Raw genomic sequence first — 26,971 nt, forward strand, 5'->3', positions numbered from 1 at the left:
TTTCCTTTAACTTCTTTATTAAGCCGGTTGCATAAAAGATATACATTCTCATATTGACAATTCTTGTCATGAACAAAAGCAACAAAAATAAGGCAATAGTAAGATGTGCTTCACATATAAACAATTATTTGGTAGTAGGAAATCGGGCCCTGTACAGCAAAAATATTAGGTAGCAAAATGTGAAGAAGCCCTGTAGTCAGAAGATACCCAAATGTGTGAGCAAAGACAGCACACCCATAATAGAGCCCACTTAGGGTCCTTGTTTATTATGCGTAATTCCTTACTTATCCATTTGTGAAATAAGAATAACATTAAGAAACATGAGATCCAAACTGCATTCATTTTCACAATATCAATACTAAACTCAAAATGGCAACTTCACTGAATATAAATGTTAAATGTTTCAAAAGTAAAAGGCAACCCTAATTTTTTGTAACCCTATGAATAGAGTCTGCAAAAAAAAGGTAGATTATTTTACTGTAGTTACAAGGAAATGAGGCCTCAGCCTGCACTGAAGGAGTATGAGCAACAAAGGACAGCAAACAGATATCATTAGGAGTAATGCCCATACATATCAAAATATCTCAGTGAACCACGTTCTACTTATAGAGCCAATCTATTAAATAACCAGCATAATGGAAGCTTATACCTCATGCAAGAGAATTACTAAATTAACTATATATCTATTAGAAATTTCTAAACCCCACTCCCAAAACAACTTTAGTATACCTGTCAAGTACTGTAGGTCATTTAGAAAAACAGAAATAAAACATACATGCAGCCTTTGTATTAAAAATTTTTCATAACATATAAACAATGTTCAGATATAAACTGTGAACTAAATGTTTTTTCTAAATATGATTTACATAATCAAGACTTTCTTAGACAAAGACAGGTCTTAGGAATATGATCTGTACAAACTTACAGTAGTGTATATTCCAATAGAGATTTTCTTCCTATTATGATATAACAATATAACTCTTTTCTGAGTGAAGATATATGTTAAGGCTTAAGGTGTAAACACTTTGGAAGGCAAACAACTTAGTGAAGAAATTACTGTTCATTTAAAAATGTGTATCATCTCATAACAGGCCCCAGAATTTTCAAATTCACATGTGAGAATACATTTACATCTTAAATTTCTAGGAAAGGCACAAGCTTTATGTAAAAAAGCAGCAAAATTTTAAACCCACCAATTTATTGAAAAAGCCATTACTTTTATTAGAAACAAAAAATGCTTCTCAAGATGTTGGCAACAGGTCATAGTATAGACATCTATTTCAAACAGTGTACTGTACTTCTCCCTTCAATTATATTCCAGTTGGAGGAGGAATACCTCCTTGGCTATGGGAAGCAGAAGTATTTGAGGGACTGTGTAAGCTGGTCTCCTTGTACACAAACCATGCATTTCCTCCCCAAAGTATCATATTCAGAAAGCCAAAGATCTAAGAAAGAGAAAAATAAACATGAAATCTAGTATATAATTAAAATTTCATAACTATCTTTGTTTTCCTGTAAATATTTAATATCTACAGGCTGTATACCATTATTTCATTTAAAGTTTGAACTACACATAAAGTGGAATTAAAAAAGGAAGACTTTGCATTTCAGTGCCAGATTTGGATACATAATGACTTATTCCCAATGAAATCTCTAAGTTTGTAACATATAAAATCATGACTAAAACATATCTTATTTTTGCATGCTCATTATTACAAGATGGGATTAAATTTGAGAAAAGTAACTAAAACCTTCCTTTGATTACTTTATATTTAGACTTCAGTGCTTCCAGGTGAAGAGGAACAATAGGAATCCATGGTTCCTTCCTTGGGAGGGCTTTCACTTTTCTCCCATCTGAATGGCTATAAACATCCTTTGTGCATCTTTTCCTATTTCCCTACTTCATCCCCCTACTACCATCTCCCTTACTTCCACAGCTGCAGCCAGAAGAGAAAAGGAGTCACAGAAGAACTTTACTTCACATCCTGCATTAGTCAACCTAAAAGGAATTAGCCTTCCTAGGTATAAATCTGACAAGATGAAAGTCTCAGAGATGAACAAACGGAAGATACCCTATTTTCAGTTTTTTATAAATACAAGAATAATAGTGACTTATGAGGTAAGGGTGAGGTAAAAAGCTTGAGCACTGTCATATTACTGAAGGCCAACTGCTTTCTATCTTTTTGTATATTCGGATATAAAAACAACATTTCTGAAACTGTCCATCTCAGACCACTGTCAATATATATGCAAAAAAACAAAAAAAACCACTTTTCGATTACAAAGTTATAAAACAAAAGTTTGATCAAATTGCTTTATAAGGCAGGACTGACTTTATCCACTGGAAAAATATTTTCCTGAAAAGACATGAGACCTCCCTAAAAATAATACCCTTGTTATATTAATAATGTATCTATCTGAATTTGGATAAAATAACAGACAAAATAATACTTAAATTTAAATAGACCAAAAATTTAGGATTTTTTAAGGAACTCTAAAAGTGTTTTTTTCATACACCCAGAGCAAATCAGATTAGAGAAGGGGCTTGCTTTAAAGTCAGATCTGGTTCAAACCTTGGCTTTGCCAACTTACTAGTTACGTCACCTTGGGTGAATTAACACATGAGCTACGTTTTTTCCCAGTTGTAAAATGAAGACAGTAATACCACTTTCCACATTCCTCTCAGGATTGTTGGATAACTTAAATAAGATATGAGTGTAATGACCTTAGCACACAGTCTTAGTAAATGTTAGTGACTATTATTAGTGCCTTTTGGGTCAAAGTCTTGCCTAATCAATGTTAATGAAAAGAAAGACTCAACCATGATCTTGTTCAAACCTATTTACAAGTAATAGTTTTCTTTACAAACTTTTTTTTTGTTGTTACAAAGGTAAAGATTATATGATAACTAGGATTCTGATAAGGCTGGTAAAAATAAAATACATTCATCCAGAGATTTATTAAAAACTACTGTTTTCTTAAATCACTATTAAGGTTTTTCTAATAAGTGAAATAACATATTTTATAAACACTGCATACTTACCACAGATACATTTAGGGATCCCATACTAGTCACAGAGACAAAATGACATATCACTCCGGGTTGCTTACAAGGCAGAAGTTCCTGGACAATATTGCGACCGGTAGCCATTTTAATATCTGTAAGAGCTTTAGCCCAGGCTGAAGTGCTCACCAACCACAGAAAAGTGGCAACAAGAGTAACAACAAAGTCCTAAAGCAAAAATAAGTATGAATTAATAATGAACAGTTAATTTAAAGATACTAAGTTTCAAATCCATGATGAAGGGATTGAGATCACAATGAACCCTATGGTACTGAGAAATGGCCTTCACGACATACTTCATAAAAAAGGCCACAGTCAACACAGCAAACATTGCTGTTTACTATTGCCAGCCCAGTGCCTGAGATACAACAGTAAACAAGACTTAGTTATCTCCTGAGGAGTCAGATTTTCACATGGAGAAATCAAAGTTTTACACAGCCCTCACCACAACTTATCTAAGCCTCTCCCTCTCAGGATCATATATTGGATCCTGTTATCACTAATAACTGTATACCTCCATCATCTCTGTTATAATCACCCCCTCTCCAATATCACCTCTCTCTTTCTAGCTTACTCCCTCTGGCACCCCAACCTCAAAAATCCTTTGACCTCACTGAAACCTACAATCTCACCTTCATTTCCCTCTTTAATTTATATTCTGAGGTCTTTCATTATAATCTCTTACATATACTCTCAATTCCCTTACCCTTCACCTGCTTCCTCATACTGCTCTGGCAAACCTCTAACTTTAGTTAAATCTACCTCTAATAATGAAATGGTGAAAAGCACACATCCTGGATGACTTGTCTCTTTTTAAATTCATGACCACAAAATTTTAAGAATACGCATTATATTAAGAAAGGGACAACAAAAAAAATCTCTCTCAAGACACCCTGTCACTACCAGTTTTCTAAGAAAGTCTTTGCCCCTTATTACATTCCAAGAATAGGACCGAAGTTTTTAATATTTTGGATAATCTTTTACTGAACTAATAAGATAAAGAAAAAAATGTATTTTCCTTAATCTATTCTGCTGGGGAACTAGAATTCTGTCAACTAGTACTGGCTACAAAGACCTAAGTAACACTTTTTTAAAGTATGCATTTGGATAGTGTAAAGTAAAAGTTCCACCTCATTTGGTCTTCCTTTAAATTAACAACCAAAGTGGGAACAATATGGAATTTCTATCTTTTAATGTTATGTATTCTAAGCATTCAGATATGCTCAAGACTATTGAGTTCTTGCATATCTGCAGCAAAAATCTCTCCAAGCTCAGAAATGGGTTTTGGAGCTTATCACAGAATTGTTTTGTTTTTTAAATAAATCTGGTTAGTTTTAAGTTACTTTTGCCAACGAACTTTTAGTCATTTATGTCGGATAAATACCAGTGGTCATGTACGAGATATAGAAACTGTGATATATATAGCTTGTCCACCGGGTCAAGATGGCACTGAATAAATGTCTTGTAACTAGAGAACCAAAACAATGACTAATTTTACAAGCATGGTGGTACAATGTATTTGCATTTTGCACTTGAGCTCCCCACTGCTACTGGCCCTCTTACAAAATGTATACCAAAGAGAAGAGAATAGAAATATAGCTGAAATATTTTGCACTGTGGGAGTACTCCCCCTCTTGCTGCTGTACTCTGCTGAACTTTGTGCTGCAGGTAAACATTTTCTAAGCACTTGCTAGAAATACAATGCCTTTTGAAGAACTAATAATTAGTATGAGGTTATTATCACGTGAAACAAGTTCTCTCTGGGCTAAAGTTCATAGTTTTGACCAACAGATGTCAAATCCTCTTAATGTTTAGGTTTCTTCCTTCCAAATTCCTAATTAAAAATACACTGTTTTTTTCTGATTATGCTCTTTATGTCCACGTCGTCGATGGCTTAAGGCATGACATTCTTATATTTCAAAAGCAGGTACTTTTCTGAAAATGATGCACGAAGTAATCTTAGGGTGAGGGGAACTGGGAGAAATGTGGGCCTCTGAAGACAGTCTGTGCGACTCAGGACTCTAGTTAGTTGTGGAGTTATGCAATGCACAACCTGCTTGTGACAGCCCTAGTACTGCCAATAAGTTAGGATATGACTCATAACAGGTCTTTATGATTTGGGACACCCTATCTTTGTTCAGTTTCACTTTATGCTATTTCCGACCCTCCACGTGGCCTAGAACCCTTACGCTCCTCTTACTTACCACAAAAAAGTGCTAGATTTACTTAAAAACTAAAGTTGATTTTAAAATGTCACAGTTGAAATTCTCCTAGAAATACCTTAGCAGAGAATTGAGAACATTGATAAAACAGCATACCCTCATTAACAAATAGTACTTAAAAAAAAAATCCATGTTGTATTTGGCTATAGTTAAAAATTTAGGCATCACAAAAAAATTTTCTTTACATTTATACAGTTAAATTAAAAGTTGAATCCAAAATTTAATTCAGAGGCTGGACTTTTACGAATAAGAAGTATCCATCATACATTATACCAACAAAAAAATCACTTATGGAACTAATTCTGGATTATTCCTCTATATGACCACTAATTGATTACTCTAAGGTGGAAAATTACTTTTGACGTTCTGAATGATACAACTAGATCAATTTTATAATTTTATTAGACAGAAAAACCCTCTACAAAAATAGATCTGAATGCTGCTTTTAAAAGTGTCATATTTTTAGGGCTTCCCTGATGGCACAGGAGTTAAGAATCCACCTGCCAATGCAGGGGACACGCGTTCGGGCCCTGGTTCGGGAAGATCCCACAAGCCGTGGAGCAACGAAGCCCGTGCGCCACAACTACTAGGCCTGTGCTCTAGAGCCCGCGTGCTACAACTACTGAGCCTGCATGCCACGACTACTGAAGCCCACCCACCTAGAGCCCGTGGTCCGCAACAAGAGAAGCCACGGCAATGAGAAGCCTGCGCACCACAACAAAGAGTAGCCCCCTCTCGCCACAACTAAAGAAAGCCCACGTGCAGCAACAAAGACCCAAGGCAGTCTAAATAAATAAATAAATAAATAATCTTTTTAAAGTGTCATATTTTTAAAGCTTACTAAACAAAATACAAGAAATAAAAGGCTCATTGCTAGATTTAACTTAAATTTGTTGGGATAATGACAAACTGGCAAGAAATGTCTTCATTTGGAATTTAAACTATAAAGAATTTTAACAAAATGTAATAACTATATGATCACCATAGTTTTTTTTTAAATAAGGCTTGTAAAGTTCACAGAAGTTATAGATTACTGATACATAATTTCTGTTGATTAGGCACTGCAAATTTAAAAAGTTGATGTCGGGGCTTCCCTGGTGGCGCAGTGGTTGAGAATCCGCCTGCCAATGTAGGGGACACGGGTTCGAGCCTTGGTCCAGGAATATCCCACATGCCGCAGAGCAACTAAGCCCGTGTGTCACAACTACTGAAGACCGCGCACCTAGAGCCCGTGCTCCACAACAAGAGAAGCCACCACAATGAGAAGCCCGTACACCGCAACGAAGAGTAGACCCCGCTTGCAACTAGAGAAAGCCCGCGCACAGCAACAAAGACCCAAGGCAGCCAAAAATAAATAAAATAAAATAAATTTTTTAAAAAAGCTGATGTCTATCTTTTTGAAAGGCACCTAACAACCAAGAAATATTTTATGAAAATGTCAGGTTTGAGAATTTCTTCTCAGATATATGAAATGGAATAAATATGAAGGGTAAAATATTGTTTTATTCCTTACTTACCATCTGCATTCTTATGATCCAGGCAGCAAAAATTAAAAATAAGTAAATAAATAAAACCTGTTATTTAATAATTTGGCCTACCCTTTAAAGTAACTTCACAAATAATAAGCAGATGTTAGTGGTCAGTGTTTTCTCAAGATATAAATGACCAGTATCACGACAAACAACCTCTGTTGTCCCTTCAAGTCAGTAACACTAATAAATGACTTTGTAGTTATTCTTTGGTAGTGGAGGTCCAGTTTAAAACCACAGCTTATCTCTGGATTTGCCACCAATAATCCAGGGCAATTTTACTAACTAAGTCTCAGAGATTATTTTTATATCTAGCTCAGTAGAACCTGAAGCCAAAAAAGGTATCAGGACTTCAAATCCAAATCCTTTGTTGCCATTTTAAAGATTCAAAATTAGCTCATGAATGCCACTAATGCCAAATTCTATAATTCTTATAGAATTACCTGGGTCAGATTGTGAATTAAAGAATTTAACAACACAGGGCTTCCCTGGTGGCGCAGTGGTTGAGAGTCTGCCTGCCGATGCAGGGGACACAGGTTCGTGCCCCGGACCGGGAAGATCCCACATGCCGCGGAGCGGCTGGGCCCATGAGCCATGGCCGCTGAGCCTGCGCGTCCGGAGCCTGTGCTCAGCAACGGGAGAGGCCACAACAGTGAGAGGCCCACATACCGCAAACAAAAACAAAAACAAACAAACAAAAAAAGAATTTAAGAACACAGACCAGGAGCCAGCAAACTTTTCCTGAAAAGGGCCAGACAGTAAATATTTTTGATCTCTGTCACAATGACTTAACTCTGACACTATGGTATGAAAGCAGTCATAGACTATCTATAAATTATTTGGGTATAGCTCTGTTCCAAAAAACCTTTATTTGAAAAAAAACCCAAATACAATGAGTCAGATTTAACTTGTGTGTCATAGTTTGTGGATTTCTGATATAGACTATTAAGTTGAATTAAGGCATAAAGGGGGTCTCTTTGGGAAAAGAGAAAAAAGATAAGAAACAGGAACACAGTTATGGGACTACTAGCATGGTCAGCAATTCTTCGGATCAAAGGCATTAATTTCTACTTAATTTCTCTGCTACTTGCACCCTAATATGCTCTATCACATATTTGAGTTCTTTCCAGGTTAAAACAGAAACAAACAAAAAAACCTCTGTACTCTAGAGAGTACAGAGAAAGTGCTCCAAACAGGCTACAAGAATTGGGTTAAACATGACAAGGAGAGCAAGCTCAACCTCTTGGCAAACACAGATCAAAACACAATGAAACTGGTTTATGCCAAGAACTCTTTTTTCCAGTGTAAGAAAATCCATATCTAAATTCAAATATAATGTATACTAATATCTTATATAAATTATTCTTTTTATAAAAAGAAAGTGATTACTTACAACCATGGGAAGTTTTCGACTATCACGATACAGGTTCGTGTAACCAACATAGAGCAGAAGCGCGGCGATGCAGTACAGGAAGACAAAGACTGCAAAAGTGACGTAGAATTGTGCAGAAGAAGAGTAATCTCCAATAAGGACATAACTTTTCCAATCTACATCACACACATTTACACCTTCAGGTGTCTGAAATGATGCTTCATTCAACCTATTAAAAAAAAAAGTCTCAAATAAATTGATGAATTACTTGGACTCTTCCAGCAGAGACAGAAATACATCTTCTATATTTCTAGTGCAGAAGTATTAGAAAGGCAGAATATTGAAATAACATTTCAAAAAAACCACTCCCCAAATATATTAAAACATTTTCCTTTTAAAAAAATGAAAAATTCAAATATTTAAGTAAATTAAAATTTTCATAAGAAATGTACATAAATCATAAATTATACCTCGTAATTGGTTATGATAGACTGAATATAGACTGAATTAAACACGTTCACACCCAGATACTATCTTACTGTAATAAAAACTTAGCAGATTAAGAGCGTTGTTACAAAATGGTTTACAATTTGAGACATGATATTCCATTCTAGGAGGGAGAGTCTGTGTGACTAGCACCAGGAGAATCAGTTGTAATGATTCACATTTTAACTCTGCGTTAATTAGCTGCTAACTCCACAAAGTCTTTAATTTTCCCTATCCATAAATCACAAAAGCACTTATCACCAAAGAGGCTGTAACTGTTCCTTGTACTGGAATTTTATAAGAGAAGGATTGAGAGATGGAGAGGAAATGACTGATTACCAAGCACTTGCTATCTGACATATCTTTAATGTAAGATTTTATTTAATCATCAAAGCAACCTTAGAAGATTTAAATTTATTGAACAGAAAAATTGAGTCCTGGAGAGGTCAAGTAAGTAGTTAGTAAGTGGAAGAAGATTCACACCCTGACTTAAACACAGGACACACCCAATAAACCTTTTAATGAATACTGAGGTCAAACAGAACTTACAAACAAAATAGTCATAAAATAAATATTCAGAAAATAAAGTTTTATGCTAGTGAAAGAAACACAAGGAGCTTTTCACTTTATATAAATACATGTCTTGAAGCTATATAATGCATATTATTATTTAGTAATTGCAAATACATGAGAAATTTGGATTTTTCAGAAGTTGTGTTTGCTTCCACAACATGGTCTCTCAAACTAAGGTGATAGAGCAGGCTTGTTTTGTTTTGAAATTTCCAGTCCACTGTGGGATGACAGAATAAAAGTGTCAAGGCAACATCATATGAAAGTTTCTAAATGCTTACTGTCATTTTCTGTATTTATTTCATCACAGTCCAAGAAAATAGTCTGCAGACAGGTACTGGTCCCACGCATCACACTTTCAATAGCAATGATCACTACTTACAAATGAGCATGCAATTAAACAATTTCTACCCCCCAAGATCAGTAAGTTGTTGGAAATTTTAATGAGTCAAAAAGAGTTGTTAAACCATAAAAACAAACAAATAACTCACCTGAATGGATAACCAAAAGCAGCTGTAATCGTTTTATTGTCAGAAGATTTATTAGTATGACAAGCCACTTGAATTTCTGTTTTGCCCTTAAAACCTCCACAGGTGGCAAAAGCAAAGATAGAAGCAATCTACACAAAGTGAGACCAAAAAAGAAAAGAAGCATTACTGTACCCAAACATAGGCCATTAAAATTTTAAATACAGTGATTATTAAAAATTGGCTCACTAACATTCTTAGAATTCTTATTTACAAATTAAGATTGTGCAAATTATTTAAAAATTTATTTGCAACTCTCAACAAATGTGATTTTATTTTCCCGAGTATAATATAGAAACTGGTATAACAGTCCATATAACAATACATTTTAATACACCATTGTAAAGCAATTATACTCCAATAAAGAAGTTAAAAAAATACATTTGCTCAAATTACAGTGTACCCACTAAATATTAGTATGAAATTCAGAGGAAGCCTTATTTATTAGTATCAAAATTAAAAGGGGGTAAATTGGGGGTATTTTATTTGGAACCTAAGGGTAACTATAAAGCCAAGAGACTACAAGCAAAGAAGAGATCTTATTTCATGAGCTTATAAGGCCTCACTTGTGGGTATTTCGAGGTCTCAAAAAGTAGTTAGAAATTTGTTTTCCTGATCATAAATATGCTTAAAGAAATGTAATAGTGTTTTCTCAAATGCTATTCAAACAGGAAAAAAACTGAAAGCATCCTAAATATTGACAGGGAATCAAATATACTGTAATTCATTTCCACAAGGGAACATTATGCAGTCATTAAAATGTTAGGAAATATATAATGATAAAGAAAATGGTTCAATACATATAAAGTTTGTTTAAGCAATGCGTTGTGCATGAGTCTACATCTGTGCATACACACACAACAAAAACTAAAAAGTCTATGCACCAAAATTTTATGTGGTCACCTCTGAACAGAAGACAAAAGATAATTCCTTTTTCTATTTGTATCTTACGAATTTTCTACAAAACAAAACAAACAAAAAACCCAGATACAGTGTAGTGACCAAGAGCTCAATGCTTCAGCAAATGCTGATGGCTCTATTTATAAAATATATTTGGAATTTGATCACTTTTTACCACCACCATCACAACATCCTGATCAAAACCACTATCGCCTCTGGCCTGAATTATATGGTGACAGCCTTTGAAACTGATGCTCCCTACTCCTGTCCCTGCTCCTGCTTCAGTCTACTGTCAACACATCAGCCAGCGTCATCTTTTAAAAGTATAAGGCAGAAACCTTTATTGTCTGCTCAAAACTCTCCAATGGCTTCAGGGTTCTCTCCAAATAAAATCAATGTTCATATAATGGTCTACAAGATCCTTTCCTCCTTTAACATTTCTCATCTCACGTTGCTACTTTTTCCCTTGCCAAATCTCTTTACACAAATGGTCTCCCTGCTATTCCTTAAACACATGGGATAAACTCCTTCAGAACCTTTGCACTGAACTATTCTCTCTGCCTGGAATACATGGCTAACTTCCTACTTCACAGCTTCCTGTTCCACTGTGACCTTATCAGAGAGGCCAGGCCTTTCCCTAACCTCACTATGTTAAATAAGTGCCCCTACCACCCCACACTATCTATTCTCTTTACTTGTACTGCTCTATTTTTCCTCCATTGTAATTACCAGTGCCTGACAGTACTTCATTATTTGTTTGCCCACTTTTCTCTAGGATGTAAACTCAAAGAGGGTAGGAACTTTGTTTTGCTCAAGGTCACAGACATCCAGCAAATACATAAAATTCAGTACAGGTCTGGTATCAAAGCCTATACTGTTGAACACTGATATAATGCCTCTCATGGATTAATCCAGGACCTTGAATCAGGCCATAATCAGGATCATAACCATCCATGAAACTTTTTTTTCCATGAAGAAGAGATATATGAAAAGGAATCTGGTTATAGATATGAAGAGTTTGGTATAATGTCCGCACGTAGTTTGGAATCTTCAGTTAAAAGAGTTAAAAAATAAAGAAAGAAGAATAGATACCCTCTTAGCATAAATGTGCAGGAATACACAGAGTGAAAACAGAAGGCCAGGAAATGAGTCTCGGGTATATACCTGCGTTTAGAATTAGAAAAAAGAAACAGGATACACAAATTGAATCAATGGAATAAAGAGGCCAGAAATAGATTTGTGTGTACAGACAAATTATATCTAACAGAGCTGGCACTGTAGGGCACTAGGGAAAAGAGAATGGTGGTTTTAAAGATGTCACCACAAACTCCTTGATACTCCTCCCCTCAAGAGGTGGAGATTAATTTTTCCCCCCCTTAAATGTGGATAGGACACAGTGACTTGCTTCTAGTGAACAGAATATGGTAAAAGGACTGGGATGTTCTTTCTGAGGTAAGGTAATAGAGACTACAGCTTCTGTCTTCATTTCTCACTCCCTTGAATCACCTGCTCTGGGGGACGCCAGCTGCCATGTTGGGAGGATATTCAGGCAACTTATAGACTCATGTGGGTAAGGAACCGAGGACTACCATCAACCATGTGAGGGACCTTGAAAGTATACTGTCTGAGGCTTGCCAACAGTCATATTAGTGAACTAGAGGGGGGCCTGAGATGACTGCAACCCAAGCCAACCTCCTGGGAGACCCTGAGCTGCAACAACTCAGCTAAGCCACTCCCAGATTCCTGACCCACAGAAACTGTGAGATAATAAACTGTCTATAGTTTTAAGTACTAAGCTTGGGGTAATTTGTTATTTGAAATCAATAACTAACACAGGGAAGGACGGTCCAGATGGGCTAAAGTCTTAAATGTAAAAAGTGAGTCTAAAAATTATGAAGACAATATAAAAGAAAACTTGTGATCACAGAGAAGGGAAGAATTTCTTAAGAAAAAAAAAAAGCTAACCATAGAGATTGTTAAATTCAACTACAGAAAAAGAGGTTTCTTTTTAAATCAAAAGTCAGCTTCTGAATGTAAAACAAGCTATAAACTAGGAGAAAGTATTTGCGATAATGTCACAAACGATTAGTATCTATGTATACAGACCTAAGAGAGACTCTTGCTCATGCATACTACATCATGTGCACAAGAATGTTCACAGTAACATTGTTTATAATATCAAAATATGGGGAGGGGAAGCAACAGGAAAGTAGATAAAATATATTGATATACAGTACTTACAATGGGAAGTTACATAGCAATGAAAATGTACAAACTACAGCTACCTACTTCAACAAGGATGAATTGTAGAAACCTAACGCTGAGTGGGAAAGAAAAAAAGTTGCCTAAGACTACACAGGGGATATTCCCTGGTGGCGCAGTGGTTAAGAATCCGCCTGCCAATGCAGCGGACACGGGTTCAAGCCCTGGTCCGGGGAGATCCCACATGCCGCGGAGCAACTAAGCCTGTGCACCACAACTAGTGAGCCTGCACTCTAGAGCTCACGAGCCACAACTACTGAGCCTGCATGCCACAACTACTGAAGCCCGCGCGCCTAGAGCCTGAGCTCTGCAATGAGAAGCCTGCGCACCGCAACGAGAGAGCAGCCCCTCCTTGCTGCAACTAGAGAAAGCCCGCGCACAGCAACGAAGATCCAACGCAGCCAAAAATAAATACATAAATTTCTATTAAAAAAAAAAGAATTAAAAAAAAAGATTACACAGGGTATAATGCCATTCTTTTAAAAGCTCTGTTTACTTGTCTACATCACTCCTGCCACTGTCTTTGTTCAGGCCCGCACCATTTTTCCCTGGGACTAACCCAGCAGACTCCTCCTTTCACTTTTAAACTCATTCCCAAAACCATTCATCTTTTACTGTGGGCTTTAGAGCTGCAGTATCCAGTAAGGTGCCATAAGCCACATGTGGCTACTGAGCACTTTAAAAATGGCTAGTCTGAAATGAGATGGCTGTTAAGTGTAAACTATACCATGGTTTATGAAGATTTCGTATGAAAAAAGAATGTAAAATATCTCATCAATAATTGTTTATATTACTTGTTGAAACAATAATATTTTGGATATATTGGGTTAAGTAAAATGTATTATTAAAATTAACTTCACTTGTTTCTTTTCACTCTTTTAGGATGGCTAGTAAGATGCTTAAAGTTACTGTATGGCTGGCATTTGTAGTTTGCACTGTGTTTCTATCCAACAGAGCTGTTTAGAGTGATGTCACACTGATATGAAATAAAAATCTGGTCATGTCACCCCCCTGTTTGAAGAGATTTCCTCAGTGGCTTTCCAGATCTAAATTTAAGGGAAAAAAAAATTCTTTTTAGGCCCAAACTTCTTAATTTGGCATAAGAGGCAGGGCTGAGGTGGCCTCAACTTTATCCTTCTAGATTTATATGCTATACTGCCTGCCAGGTCCTGTACAACTCTGTCACACTGCACTATATACCGTATTTACTGTTCGTGAAACACACCAGGTATTTATGTCTTGGATATGTGTGTTTATTCTGCCAGGATTCCTCATCTCTGCCCCCACCCTGGTTCTCCAAGAAGCTCATCCTTTAAGGCCCTGCCCAGTTCCTTGTGGTGGTACTGTTCTGTCTCCTGGGCTGAATAGATAGACTTGAGTTCACTACCTCTATTATAGGCATTTTTCTTGTGTATCTTGCCTTATTAAAAAAACCAAAACAAAACAAAAACCCAAAAGCAAAAATGATAAAAACTAGTTTCCCATTTAATACAAAAATTAGTATATCAATGGCATACTGTACCACAGCTTATTGCTTTTAAGACTACTGCCTTTATCTCTTCCTTGGCAGACTGTCATGTCTTTGCATTTGCTTTTATTCAGGACTTTCAGTGCCTACCTAGCAGGCCTGACATACACCAAATGCTCACTAAATAACTGCTTAATTAAAGGAAAAAAAAATCAATTTCCAATAATGTACAAATAAAACCATATTTCAAGTCTTACATACTCATTATTTCAAGCTTCTCTTTTTGTTATGAGGGTAAATAAATGTCACGTTTGCCATTTTGGTCTTTATCTTATGGGAAAAAAGGGATAAGGTACACACTTTTTACTAAGTGAAGTACAAACAATCTGAGGGTCAACTATCCAACCATCTCACCTCTCCCTATACTGCACTAGTACTCTGATTTCGATGAGAAGTTATATACCGGCAGCCCATGGGTGAAACCTGGCCAGAAGACAGATTGTGGTTTTCCCAGTATTCAGGAAGAATGTGAATTTGTTGTCAATATTTTCATATCAGCATGTTGCACATAAAACTTTGGATTTCCTGTGTGGGTGTGGATAAAGATATGCCAGTATCTGACCTATACCCCCATAAAGCAACAATCACGTGGAAATGAGTGACAGATGACGCCTAAGACAGGGTAGGTGCTTTCCAGACGGCTGTCACTCTCTGTCGTCTCTACAACCCTCAGGATGCCTGTTAGTTACCAGTAATCAATGAACTTCCACTACTCTTTTTTCTCCCAAACACTTGTTTCACTCATTTCCTTTATGAGGGGCTCCTATCAGCACTTCAGTTTGTACTTCTCGTCTAAAATGAGGTGTTCTAGTATGCTGATTTATACTTCCTTGCCACTTATGAAACTAATTCCCCCTTCTCTCTCTATCCCATATAGAATGACTGAAACTGCTGATATGAAATTCCACCTGTACAGTAACTAGTAAGAATCCAGGGACAGGATGGACAGCAAGCTTCTATTCAGGTCAAAAGGTTCCATATTCATTATGACGGCCTCAAGTTCTACTTACCTCTCTGCCCACTGGACCCACATTAGTGACACGACAGATGCCTCACTAATTTAGATATCTAGAATATCTATATTCTATACCTAATATCTGGTCCTCTAGAATACTACTCTCTAAAATAGACTGGAGTACTCATCTAACTGGTGTACAAGAAGAAAATATGCCTATTTATATCTACTTTTAGACTTAAACAAGGAAATAAAGCTTTATTAAAATTAATATACTGGGCTTCCCTGGTGGCGCAGTGGTTGAGGGTCCACCTGCCGATGCAGGGGACACGGGTTCGTGCCCCGGTCCGGAAAGATCCCGCATGCCGCGGAGTGGCTGGGCCCGTGAGCCATGGCCGCTGAGCCTGCGCGTCCGGAGCCTGTGCTCCGCAACGGGAGAGGCCACAACAGTGAGAGGCCCGCGTACCGCAAAAAAACAAAACAAAACAAAACAACAAAAAAAATTAATATACTGCTGAAACCCATGCTGGGTCTGTATGTCAGAAAGTCAGATGTCGGGGCAGTATGCTGGGTATCCTGAAGGCAAGGAACATAACAGAGAAGGACAGACAGTGATACCTTCACCTATTCTTCCACTTTTAGAGTTCATGTAATAATGTGAGTGTGCCTGGCTAAGTGTCTTTATGGAATAAATTATCTACTTTTAACCAAACAAACCTTCACAAAATGGACTGGTGGCTTAAAAATGTCTTCACAGAAACTACTGAGTGATAAGACAAAACCTCATGTCCAAAAGAGAAAACAGAAGCATTAATACTCTATATGAGGTGCATTCGTGAGCCACATTACAAGGTAAAAACAGATTCTACTTAATCAGATCAGAATTTGACAAAAAAAAGAAAAAAGAAAGAAAAAGAAAAGAAAATATTAGACAAATATCTGAAATAAGGATTTTTAAAAATTTGAAATATGAATGAAATTTACCCTGTATGTATATAAATAATATGCCGTAAGATAATGACATAGTAAAACATGCATCTAAGTCATAGATGCATACTAGGGCTTTGTGTATAAAATCTTACAGTGACAGAGTCAGCCAGAGTCCCAGTCCTAGTTCCTATTCTCAGACCCTGCTCAGCTCACAGAGGGTTCTACTGGGGAACACTGGTACTCATCTAATTTATGGGTATCTTTCACATGTTTCTAGTTGCAGGGTCCTCACTGCTATTTAATTTCATGATTAACCTGTTCAGGAAAATGATATAATTGAAATCTTCAGAAATATTAATAGGTCGAAAAGTATATTGTTTATGAGGGTTTGTGTGCCAAATCAAATGCATGCTGTTTTACTAAATCAAATGATCATTCAGTACTTAAGTGAACTATCATAGCATGTTTGCCTTTACCATCAGTCAGATCAGAATGCCCGGAGCCAAGGTATTGATTTTTCTACATCAAAGTCTGAAGCATTTACCACAGATATTCATTTTAAAAAACATTTTGTTATTGATGTTAATATTTCAGTTTACTCCCCCTGTGCACTGAGCAGTGAAGTCAGTTTCAAAGTTCTTCAATTTCACTCTTCTATGATTTCCCTCTGCTTGGAAAGGACAATCATAGAAAGCTCTAAATAGCCTTCTAGTACAGTTCCAAAACCCTTAAGAATCTGGATCATGAGAAGTAAACTTGAGTTCCTGCTGAAATAAATAGCTAGAAGATTTTTGCTAGCTCAGTTATTACTGTTGAAAACATCTTTATGTCACCTTTATTCTTAAACAATTGTGAACCTGAGTATGGAACTAGAAGTCTCTGAGGAACCTCAATATACTTACTTTAAAATCATTTCAGACAGTTCTATTATTTTTATGTCTTTTGGAGCGAATCCATATTCCGATTGTTGATCTGGATGGCTGTCTTGAACTGAGTCTGTCACTTCACGGAAAACTGACAGTATTTGTTGCCACTGATATAATTTGAGCTTTTAAGCAAACATTAGTTTTCTTCATGTATTTTAGGATATTTGATGTAAGCTCAACTTGAGAGTATGTTATTTCCCCCTTCCCCATCCTGGTCTAGTGGTTTTATAAGTCATCTCCCTGCCCAGTAGTTTTCTGGTCATTTCTACCGGGCCTTCTTAATCCCCTACTCCAGCGGTCCCCAAGCTTTTTGGCACCAAGGACCAGTTTCGTAGCAGACAATTTTTCCCTGGACGGGGGAAGGGTGCGTGGGGGGGTGGGATGATGGCTCAGGTGGCAATGCAAGCGATGGAGAGTGGAAGATGAAGCTTCGCTCGCCCGCCCACCGCTTACCTCCTGCTGGGGTCGGGGACCCCTGCCCTACTCCACAAAATACCTTATCCTATGATGGGACCGCAAACTACCAACATAGGAGAATACTGCACTTAACACAAATCCAGACCTTAAGCAGGTAGGTTGATTCAGGTCTTTGTTAGGGGGCTATTTCTCTCTCTCTCTACTTCTTTAAGTACTCCACTCCATGGAAGTTATAAAGCCAAACAACAGGTTGAAGCTTTTTCTCAGATTTATTTCCCAGATCCAGGAACAGTCCTTCTCCCACCCATATTTCCATTCCATTGCTGGTCCCCAATGATGTTTATCCTCTATTAGAAAAGCAAGTCTCAATGTGTGGTCTGTGGACCCCAGGGAATACCCAAGACTCTTTCAAGGAGTCCATGAGGTCAAAAATATTTTTACAATATTATTACAACATTATTTGCTTTTTACACTACGTTGACATTTGCGCTGATATGCGCAAAAGCACTGGTGGGTAAAACTGCTGGGCTTTAGTAAGAATCAGCAAAAGCATCAAACTGTTATTTCACTGCCATGCATTTGCAGTTAAAGGAAAAAAGCCAGTTTTACTTAAGAATGTCTTTGATGAAGCAGAAAAATTGTTACTTTTATTAAATCCTGACACTTGAGTCTTCTTAATATTCTGTGTGATGAAGTAGGATGTGCAAATACTTTTATTAATGAAAAGACAACCTACAGACTGGGAAAAATATTTGTAAACGATGCAACCGACAAGGGCTTAATTTCCAAAATATACAAACAGCTCATACAACAAAACAACAAAACAACCCAATCAAAAAATGGGCAGAAGACGTAGACACTTCTCCAAAGAAGACATACAGATGGCTGATAGGCACATGACAAGATGCTCACGCTAATTATCAGGGAACCTCAAATCAAAAGGACAATGATGTATCACCTCACACCAGTCAGAACAACAGTCATCAAAAAGTCTACAAATACTAAATGCTGGGGAGGGCGTGGGGAAAAGGGAACCCTCCTACACTGCTGTGGGAATGTAGACTGGTGCAGCCATTATGGAAAACAGTACGGAGGTTCCTTAAAAAACTAAAAATAGGGCTTCCCTGGTGGCACAGTGGTTGGGAATCCGCCTGCCAATGCAGGGGACGCGGGCTCGTGCCCCAGTCCAGGAGGATTCCACATGCCACGGAGCGGCTGGGCCCGTGGGCCACGGCTGCTGAGCCTGCGCGTCTGGAGCCTGTGCTCCGCAGCAGGAGAGGCCGCGACGGTGAGAGGCCCGCGCAAAAAAAAAAACAAAACAAAAAACTAAAAATAGAGTTGCCATATGATCTAGCAAATCCACTCCTGGGCATATATCAGAGAAAACTAATTTGAAAAGATACGTGTACCCTAATGTTCATAGCAGCACCATTTACAATAGCCGAGACATGGAATCAACCTAAATGTCCATCAACAGATGAATGGATAAAGAAGATGTGGTATATAAACACAACGGAATACTACTCAGCCATAAAAAAGAATGCAATAATGCAATTTGCAGCAACACGGATGGACCTAGAGATGATCATATTAAATGAAGTCCGAAAGAGAAAGATAAATATCATAAGATATCACTTATATGTGGAATCTGAGATATGATACAAATGAACTTATTCACAAAACAAAGACTCACAGACATAGAAAACAAACTTGTGGTTACCTAAGGGGAAATAGGGGGGTGGGGTATAGGAGTTTGGGATTAGCAGATACACACTTTTATATATAAAATAGATAAACAACAAGGTCCTACTGTATAGCACAGGGATCTATAATATCCTGTAATAAACCATAATGGAAAAGAATATGAAAAAGTATACATATATATATGTATGTATAACTGAATCACTTTGCTGTGCACCAGAAACTAACACAACATTGTAAATCATCTATACTTCAAAGCAAACAAACGAACAAAAAACCCCACTATTACGGCATACCTAAATACAATGGTTGTCTGCAGGGAAAGCATTTAAACAACTGAGTTGTTTGCTGAACTAGTCACTTTTTTCGTTAAATACTATTTTTACTTGAAAAAGTAATAAACAAAATATAGGTATTCAGACTTGCATATTTGTCAGATCTTTTTCTTGAAAAAGATGAGCCTTTCACTTCAAGGAAAACCAGAAGCATTTGTCGCCATTCATGTAATCAAACTTTCAAGTGATTAATTATCGTTATTTAAAAAAAATATTTTTAAAATGTCTCAGCTTAAAATTCTAACATGGTAAGTATCAATCGATACAACCCCATAAACAAAAGCTCTTTGAGGCACTCAATATTTAGGAGTATAAAGGGGTTCTCAGACCAAAGTGTTTTGGGAACCACTGTATTAAAGCACTGCTCTGTTATCTTAATTTTCCCTTTAATGTTTTATAAGAGATTGCTATTTGTATGTGTGAAGTGAGTGTGTATGTGTATATATGTACATTCTAAAACCACTGACAACACACACACACACATATATATGTATGTATATATATATATATATATATATATAGTCTATGAAAAAAACATCTAGTATATCCCATGAGAGGGTTCAAGGCAAACACTAAGAGGATTCCAGGTAGAAGAAACAGAGAGCAAAGGCACAGTGGTAAGTCAGTAAGTCTATTACAAGTTTTACATGTATATAGAGTCCTGGTAGGCACGAAATGCCATTTGAAATCCTTTTTTCCCTTTCTACAATAGGGGAAAAAAGTGAACACAAATGGCAAGGTTAAGAGAAAGATAAGTTTCTTAAAAGGTAGTCTGTGCCATAGACTGATAGCCTAAAAATTTAAGTATTAAGCAAATAGATGAAACAAACATCATTCTGAGTATGCCTCATCCCCTATACTCTGTAATATCATTTGTATTTTCTAGGCTGCTCCTCTGTGCTATATTATAACCACAAAATTAGAATAAAACATTGTCCCTGTTTGTAAAAATCCTATAATCTACTTGGGATGACTAAACTTTTAGAGTATTTTAGATAAACTAGTACATATTTCTGAAAGTTTGTTTTTTAAACAAATTGATATGTGTAATGCTTAAATGGTTATGGGTTTTCTTACTCATCGTTTTTCACACTAATTTTCCTGGATAATAATTTACCCCAAAGTAATGTTTTTAAATGTTCTTTTGAATTGGCTCATTAATTATAAGTATAAAATCAGAAAAAGGTCTTCCCTGGTGGCACAGTGGTTGAGAGTCCGCCTGCCGATGCAGGGGACACGGGTTCGTGCCCCGGTCTGGGAAGATCCCACATGCCACGGAGTGGCTGGGCCCGTGAGCCATGGCCGCTGAGTGAGAGGTCCACGTACCGCAAAAAAAAAAAAAGTAAAACTTTATAAAATCAGAAAAAAAATTCAAACTTGATAAATGAATCAAGAAAACCCTACTTGTTTTTAACTCCTCCTAAGATCCTGTTATAAACATGCATGTAACAAGAAAAAAATTACTTCAGGTACCTTATGTTTTTGTTTCTTAAGCCTGAAATTTTGGGTAATCTTTTCATTAATTTATTAAAAGACCAATCAGAAACACAAAGGTAAGTTACCGAAAAGACTAAGAACAGACTGTTTGAGTCCAGGATGTAGTAATCACAATCATGGGATCTGAGTACATTACTTCATTTCTCTAAGCCTCAGTAACATGGCGATGACAACGGTAACATGTAATATAGAGATAACAACCCTCATAGGTTGTCAGAAAATTAAATGAGAAAATACAGGTAAAGCCCTAGAACATATATTGATTGGCTCAATAAATATCTCCTGTTAACACTGAGAGTAAACTTGGCCAGCACAAAAATATTCATAATTCTAAAATTCAACCTAACTAGTCTATAATTCCTTTATATACTCCCAAACAGTATCTCTTCCACAATTTTGTGTGTGTAGAATTAGGAAAGCATGTTACTTACTTAGACTTATTTAGAGCTAAACATTTGACCAGTGCTCACCCTAAGTAGCAAGAAAGTCCAAAACACAGTGTTCTAGGAGATATTAAAAGGAGATAAAGTCATTTTAATGAAAAACTTTAATCTAAATACTAGTGATAACTGACTACAAAGTAAGATCCAAATTAAAATTTACTAGAAAAATATTAAATAATTGAAAAAGCTGCTTTGATAACATTAACCCTTGCCTTTTTACTTCCATGTTCAACTCCTACACGTGGGGCATCTAATCTCACTTAAATTTTATCTTATTACCTTGACAGGCTGCTAAAAGCAGGAAAACATGCAAACAAATGAAAAGTCTACAATATACCATTTCTAAAGTTTAAAATATGTAAACGAGAACTTAGTGATCTTGAAGGACCAGAAGATATGTTAGTCATATAGGGCTCAAACTGTATCCACTGTCTGGATCTAGTCTTCCTAGAAACACAGCATTTCAGTTCTGAAGAACCTACTAAGAACTGTTCAAATACATTATCATCACTCACATATTTATAACTCAGTCATTCCAACAGCCCTGTGAAGTATTGCTATTCCCATAAAAGTACAACAAAAATTCAACCTTTACTGAGTACTTATTACACACAAACAGAACTGAGGCAATGTCACTGCCAGGCACTGTAACTAAGGGCCAGAAGTAGATTAAAGTAGATTTATATATATATATATATATATAAAAGCATGGTGGCTACAGTTTAGAAGCAAAATAGAAATGCTTCTGCTTTGGTGACTGTATTTTTATTTTGTCAATAAATATTTACCGGGTACTTGCCTTCATGTCTATGAGGCCTTCATATTTGTGACCCCTTGAAAGTTACATATTATCAGGTTATATCTTAGTCTAACATCTTCTAGAACATTGCTAAAGGTAAGCTGATTTGGGGAATTATTCTTGTAGTTATATGGATAGTAAGCAGCCTTTATCTAGATTTTAGATTTGTTTGTAACGTATTTATTGACTACTTTTAGAGGTAACACATACATCTCAATCAACACCTTATGAAACTTGAACAATTTTTTCAAAACACATTTAAAAATTCCTACTATGGGCCTTTCTCCTCTAGAACCTTGTCTTATGCCTCTCTGCCTCTGTTTTAAACCTTCTATTCACAAGTCTCCTCTCTACAGCGCGCACACACACACTCAATCATTCCCATCTTTAAAATAGGTTACCACCCAATCTCTCCCATCTTCACGGTCAAATAGCGGTCTCCTCTCACTGTCTTCTCTTTCCTACCATACATCCATTCAGCCTACTACCATCTGGTTTCTGATTTTACCAAAACCGCTCTTACTAAAGCCTCTTGATTACCAAAATCAAGGGATGCATTTTAGTAATTATTTTCCTTAACCTATTGCACCTAATATTGCTGAGTACTCTTTTCTTGAAATATCTCTAATAGTGATGCTAAGATGTTATTCCTCTCCATCTTCCTAACAATACCTTCTTCCTTTGCTGCCAAATACCTGCTGAAATCTCCAGCCCATACTTGTCTTTTAAACTCTAGATCCACGTATCTAACTGTCTACAGGATACCTCCACTTATATGCTCTAAAGAGACCACAAACTCAATCATTCAAAACCTTACTGACCTTTCACCAAACACCTGCTGCTTCTCCTTAGTGATCTGTCTTAGACAGATGTGCCACTACTAATCTGAGTCAGAAATATGGCAGTCATCTTACAGCCCTCCCTTTTCTTCACCCTACAAATATATTCTAATGGCCAAACCTCTCTTTTCTAGTCCCACTGCAATTAGTTTTAGGCCTTCATTATGTTTCAAACAACAGATTTCCCTTTCTTCAATTATGACCTTTCCTCTCCAATTCATCCCGCACACTGCTGACAAAATAAAAACTTCTAAAAGGCAAATCTAATTACATTATTCACATGTTTATTTACTCTTGAATGAGTGAATCCACCCTACACGGTAGGAATTCTGGGCTTAGATGGAAGCTGTACGATAAACAACCCAAAATTCTGTACCTGCACATATGCATTTTCTTAAGGAAAGGGCCCAGATTATCAAAGGTTAACCCAAAGGATTAAGAACCACTGGCCCATAGGATAAACTCCAAACTATTCTGCAAGCCCTTTGAAACCTTTCAGAATCATCTCAAACCACACCATCCCTCCCGGTATACGTTCCAGTCAACCCCAATTACTTTTAAATTACTTTTAAATAGGGTTATGCTGCTTCAACTTTTCACACCACTGAACGTAAGATTCTCTTTGCCTGGAAAGCCACTCCCCAACCATTCCCCACGTGAACAAGTACTCGTACTCATCCTTCAAGTGTTCTTTCATCTATGAAATTCTCCAGCACCTCCAAGCAATCGATTTCTCCTTCCTTTCACCTACTACACTTTGCCTATACCTTTATTATAGTATTGGCCATATGGCACTTTCATATTTGTTTTCATGTCTTTCTTATTAGGTCATGAGGAAAAGACCATGTTTTATTCACATGGTCTAGTGCTAGTGCTTAGCTCAGCACCTATATATAAAACACACTCAAATATTTGTTGAATAAATATTCTCTACACCATGAACAACGAATACTCTTTTCATAAAAGATTCTCTTGTGTAATAGTAAGTTGTTCAAACTGAAAGTAGTATTTCCTTAAGTTTAAAAAGGACATTTTTCAAAATATGTCAGACCTATGATCACTAATAAACTTATCACTGTTTTAAAATATTAAGGAAAATATTAAGAAGAAAATTAAGTCTGCATTTTAAAAAATTGACAAATAATATAAGCATAAATATAAACAACTGCCTCTTCATTTAAGTGAAATTTTAAGTTAATTATAAATTTAATTATAACCCTCAATGATATTAAACTACTAGGTATAATAAGACTTTTTCTTAAACCTGATATTTGATTAGCTCAGTTAAATGTTTTTCCTCCTGCAATTTAAAATTTTTATATACTCAAATAAGAATCTTCTTTATATTTAAATCTGGGCTTAGGCTTAACAGAACCCTAAATATATACATTTAAGTGTCTTTAAAGTAAACATTTGTGTGCAATTAGCACTATTTCAGCTTTCAGAAAACACCAAGTATAACTTTGGAGGAAACGTAGGAACCCTTGGGTGCAGGAAGGAAATCAGATTGAGCACCCATTAGAGAATGTGAGTTTCTGTGTTACTTTAAAAAACATCCTCGGCAGGTTAGTTAAAACAGAAAATCGTAAGTTCTTACTCTTCACCACTTTATCACTAACATACGGGGTTGAAGAGTTACGGATGTAAAGGCTGCTGGCTGAACAAGCAACTTGCCTGCACGCTGGACAGATGCCAGCTGCCTATTAATACGGGCCCGAAAACCACCACTGGAATATGTCCTAGGCCACGAACTCCGAAGGCACTGTGCAGTGCCTGGTGTATTCACCAACTCCTCCAAAGTGACTGATCATCACCAAGGCCGAAGTAATAAATCTGCTTTGATGCTGACTGAGAGTGTTCCCAAGGAAGGACTAAGAGCTGACTGCAGGATATTGCTGGGAAATACCTAAAACAAACTGGATGGCGATCCCTAACTTGTGTTTCAGTCGACCGGACTCACAACGCATTTTGCTTAGACCTTCTCCCCTACTCCGCCCGCTTCCCTGACCCACAGTTTATTTTTATCCATTTTTAACTTGGGGCCAATCTTAAAAGCAAATTAAGACCCCAGAGCTCGTCAGATCACTTGGGGAAGGCACACCAGCTTTCGACGGAGCGCGGCCTCCAGTCCGCACGGGGCAGAAATGCACGGGCTCTACCGGAGGCGCAAAGGCAGCGCCGGCTGGGGTGCTACTCCGGCCCGCTGGGTTTCGGTTAGACCGCAAGAGGAAGTTTTCTCTTCCCTCGCGGGAAGCAGTGAAGCCAAAGAGAAATTTGAACCACCACTCCCCGAGGGATACCCAGAGGTGAGCTTCGGTGTGGGAGGGCGGCTCCGCCTGGGACGGAGGCAGCCGAGGGACCCATGATTCGACGCCGACCGCGGCGTTCCCGCCCCGCGCGGGCCCAGGCCGCGGCCTCCTGTCCCCTCCCAGCGATTCCAGTCCCGTCCGGTCCCGTCTCGGGGAAGACGGCGGCTTCGCTTCCCCCGCGGAGCGAGCCGCGCCCCGGCTCCCGGAGCCCCCAGCCTCCCCGCCGAGGGCGCCGGCCGGGCCGGAACCGGAGCGGGAGCGGCGGCGCGATTCCCTGCCCGGGGGGCGCGGGCTGCACTCACCCACTCGAGGACCTTGATGAAGCCGAGCGGCTCCTTGAGCGGGTTGAGGTTGAGCTGGAAGGAGGACATCCTCTGAGGGAAGGAGGGAAAGAGAGTCAGGACGGCAGGGCGGAGGAGGAGGGGGACCGACAAGACAGAGCTGCCCGGCCGCGAGAAAGGGCAAGCGGGGCGGGCTCCGGGAGGCGGGCCTGGGAGGCCGCGGGGCGGGGCGGTGGCGGTTGAGCCGCACGCCGAAGCGCTGGGGCGGAGACGGAGAGAGGCGGCCGCGGGAGGCAAGGGCGGGCAGAGGCAGGGAAGGGGCGGTGTCTCCCCGGGCCGCACCTGGCCCAGCCGGCTGATCCGCTGGCGAGCTAAGTAGACGTTGGACGCCAGGCTGCGTGCGCCGCGCCCCCTTCCCTCAAGTCCAGCCCGCGGAGCTCGGGTTCCTGTCGCGCATGCGCGCGCCCAGTCCCAAGCCTGCGTAGCGGGGGCCGCAGCCCAGCGCGAAACCCCAGGTTTCGGTTAGGTCTCCTCACGCGTCTCCGGGCAACAGCTGTCTTCCCCTAGCTTCCCTTCACAGTTCCCAACTTTTACGTGGATTTATAAAATATTAACACAGATGAAGCCGCGATTCAAGGCTGGTGTTAGGGACCTTTTATTAAAATGGTGGAAAGTTATTGCAGAACAACGGACTTTGAGCGACCTTGCGGTAGGGTCTCTCTCAGAAGCGTGATTCACCAAACATTCTTACAGAAATTAAATTTATTGTCAGAGTTATCACTGGAGTCAGGGTTGGAGGATGTACCAGGAAGGTTATACCTAACGGAAAAAGGCTTCGCCGGCCAGGCGTCTCCTGTTACCCAGCTCTCCTACCCTGTCGGTCCAGTTCTCTCCGTGGGGCGCTCTTGGAGTCTTCCTACAGAAGGCTAATGCCTGGTCCCCCTTCGAGAGTCGCCTTAGGTGACGCCTCCCTTCTGGCACCCAGTGATCAGAGCCCCGAAGAAGTGACCTCCTTACTGGCTTCCCCAGTATCTTGGAAGTTATTGGAGAGTTGGAATGCTGGCCTTCGGGCGTGTTTG

At 38.4% G+C, this 26,971-nt stretch overlaps 1 protein-coding gene across 1 annotated transcript; it reads right to left on the reverse strand.

Annotated features, from left to right (window-relative positions):
- SYPL1 (synaptophysin like 1) lies at positions 1 to 26,113 on the reverse strand. Its single transcript, XM_082632905.1, has 5 exons — positions 25,914 to 26,113; positions 9,735 to 9,862; positions 8,209 to 8,416; positions 3,044 to 3,232; positions 1 to 1,445 (listed from the first exon to the last, which is right to left on the reverse strand). The coding sequence occupies exons 1-5, from the start codon at positions 25,980 to 25,982 to the stop codon at positions 1,311 to 1,313; spliced, it is 729 nt and encodes a 242-aa protein (XP_082489031.1). The 5' UTR covers positions 25,983 to 26,113; the 3' UTR covers positions 1 to 1,310.
- Between the last annotated feature and the right edge of the window lie 858 nt (positions 26,114 to 26,971).

This window comes from Mesoplodon mirus, assembly GCF_964341445.2.
Source record: "Mesoplodon mirus genome assembly, chromosome: 9".
Taxonomy (NCBI): domain Eukaryota; kingdom Metazoa; phylum Chordata; class Mammalia; order Artiodactyla; family Ziphiidae; genus Mesoplodon; species Mesoplodon mirus.